Here is a 2,431-nt window from a genome sequence, read left to right as displayed (position 1 = left end):
TAATATACAAAATCAAAATTAAATATTTTCATAATTCCATAACAGTATTTAGATATTTAGCGTGCTCGATTCGCAAATACCATCATCGAACATGCTCGCCCTTCCAGCCATGTGGACATTATTATGTGACGCTCAATTCCACTATTCGTTTACAAAAATAGCAGCCCGAATCTTTGGGATGAGTGGTGTAGACTAGCTGCCTTCCCTCTGGTCTATCGCTTCACAATTATGTACGTTTAGCACAGATAGCCCTCGAGTAGCTTTGCTCAAAATTCCACAAATAAATGGAAAAACAAAACATATAACGGTATTTTAACCTATAGTTTAGTAAATTCATATTTTTAGTCAATGACAATCGTTTTGCGGGAAATAATTTACTCAACATAAGCTCAAAAAAAATCAGTTTTAGCTTGTATCATATTTAACGACAGTTTAAATTAGATTACTTTCTTTGCTTCGACAATACATTAAATTTATTTCTTCTGCGGTAATGTACAGTTTTATTAACTATTCCTTTTAATTGGGAACCCATTATTCTACCTCTAATAATTATTCTTAATTAATAAGTTTTTGTTTTGTTTTTTACACATTGAATGGATGTCCACACTGATTAAACCATATAATAAGACTTTGTTTTCCATCACACATAGGCTGTGAACACTATTGAATCCAAGCTTCCGTTTTCTCACGATGACCGTTTTGGTTTCCTGACCTTCTGCCCAACCAACCTGGGTACCACCATGAGAGCCAGTGTCCACATCCAGCTACCTAAACTGGCTAAAGATCGTAAGGTTCTGGAGAACATTGCAGCTAAATTCAACTTACAAGTTCGGGGTAAGATATTTGATTATGTTCGTTTCAGAATGCTGAAAACTTCTCATCCGGAAGTTTCTAGATAGACAATGAATCCACGTGAACATTTTAACATTGCTTCATTCATAATAGTACAAAATTTATCCATAAACGCTGTAAAATTCTAGATAATTCTACATAAAAACATGAGCGAATGCATTTGTAAAATTTGTAATTTTATATAATTTAAATATATGCAAATGAAGAAGAAGAATTGTTTATATTTTTTTCCTATATAGAATCCCCTCAGTGGCTCAGCGGTAAGTCTGAAAGCTTATAAAAACTGAGTTTCGATACCCGTGGTAGGCACGGAATAGATAGCCCATTATGTAGCTTTGTGCTAAACAACAAACAAACATATAATAACCTATAGGAAATTCACATGTGGCAGTCATATAAAAAAAAAAAACTATAAAGATAAATTCGCTAATGAAAAAGTTATTTCAACCACAAGTTGATATTTTTATTATCGGCGTTTATTTTCAGTGACATTTTTTTATTACACACTTAAGTTCTGTAAAACCTAATTGTTCATAAAACTGTTTTATTTAAAACTTGTTTAATTTCAGAACCATGTAAATGAGACAATTAGACTTTATCGGCAATTCGTATTTATTTTCGAGCAGTATTTTACAACGAAATGTTGATACATTTTCCTTTCGTTTCATTTTCGTGTCTAACGAAGCTATGTTCTTAAAGTAATTAAATAATAAATTCTCCTTTTAATTTAGGCACCCGTGGTGAGCACACTGAGAGCGAGGGTGGAGTTTACGATATTTCTAACAAGCGACGTCTAGGACTCTCCGAATACAAAGCAGTTCGGGAGATGCAAGATGGAATTCAGGAGATGATCAAGATGGAGAAGGCTGCTTCTTAAATACAGTAGAAAAGAAAAAAATTGATAGCACAATGACACTTACAGCCAAAGTTGTATCTATCCATACCATAATAGTATGGAGGTCACTTCCTATCCTGCTGCAAACGCTATTTTGAACTATAAAATAAATATCTACATTTATTTATTTTAAAAATAGGCTAAATAAATATTTGTAAATATATGTAAATTTATTAATGTAGGTTTTGAAAAATGCAAAAGTCCTTTATTATAATCTGCATTGTGAAATTTATCTATCTTTAGAGAACAAAAACACAAAACTAAGAAAGTTAATCAACTAGATGGCGCCACTATGCATCACGTTATCCACCTTGCTCATACCCTTTTCCAGAGAAAATAAATAAAGAGAAATGTTGAATCTGAAAACACCTACTAAGCTTCCCTTGTTTTTGTTCTTGAATATATTTACAGGATGACCGTAACAAAAACAATTTTCACTCCATATAATTATAATTCCAGAATTAAATTTATTTCGACAGACAAGTATTTTTGTTGAACCTCTTCTAAACATGAGACCACCTTCTCTTACTTCAAAAGAACAATATTACACACTTGAGCCGGATGGCCATTATTACGCACTATAGCCTAAAACCGCAATATCCACTGTAACAATAGGACGATAAGATCAATTTTAGACCACACATTTTAACAAATTTTCCCCAAATCTTTCATGAAAACACAGAC

At 32.5% G+C, this 2,431-nt stretch overlaps 1 protein-coding gene across 1 annotated transcript in view; it reads left to right on the top strand.

Annotated features, from left to right (window-relative positions):
* The window catches only part of LOC106468021 (arginine kinase-like), a 5,871-nt gene extending 3,758 nt beyond the window's left edge, over positions 1-2,113 (top strand). The window contains exons 4-5 of the mRNA XM_022396323.1: positions 651-834; positions 1,584-2,113. Of these exons, the coding sequence (XP_022252031.1) occupies positions 651-834; positions 1,584-1,729 (330 nt within the window). The 3' untranslated portion in view covers positions 1,730-2,113. The remainder of the gene's footprint in view (positions 1-650; positions 835-1,583) is intronic.
* Positions 2,114-2,431: the final 318 nt, after the last annotated feature.

Source organism: Limulus polyphemus, unplaced genomic scaffold (genome assembly GCF_000517525.1).
Source record: "Limulus polyphemus unplaced genomic scaffold, Limulus_polyphemus-2.1.2 Scaffold2835, whole genome shotgun sequence".
Taxonomy (NCBI): Eukaryota; Metazoa; Arthropoda; class Merostomata; order Xiphosura; family Limulidae; genus Limulus; species Limulus polyphemus.
This window is presented reverse-complemented; position numbering and strand designations above follow the sequence as displayed.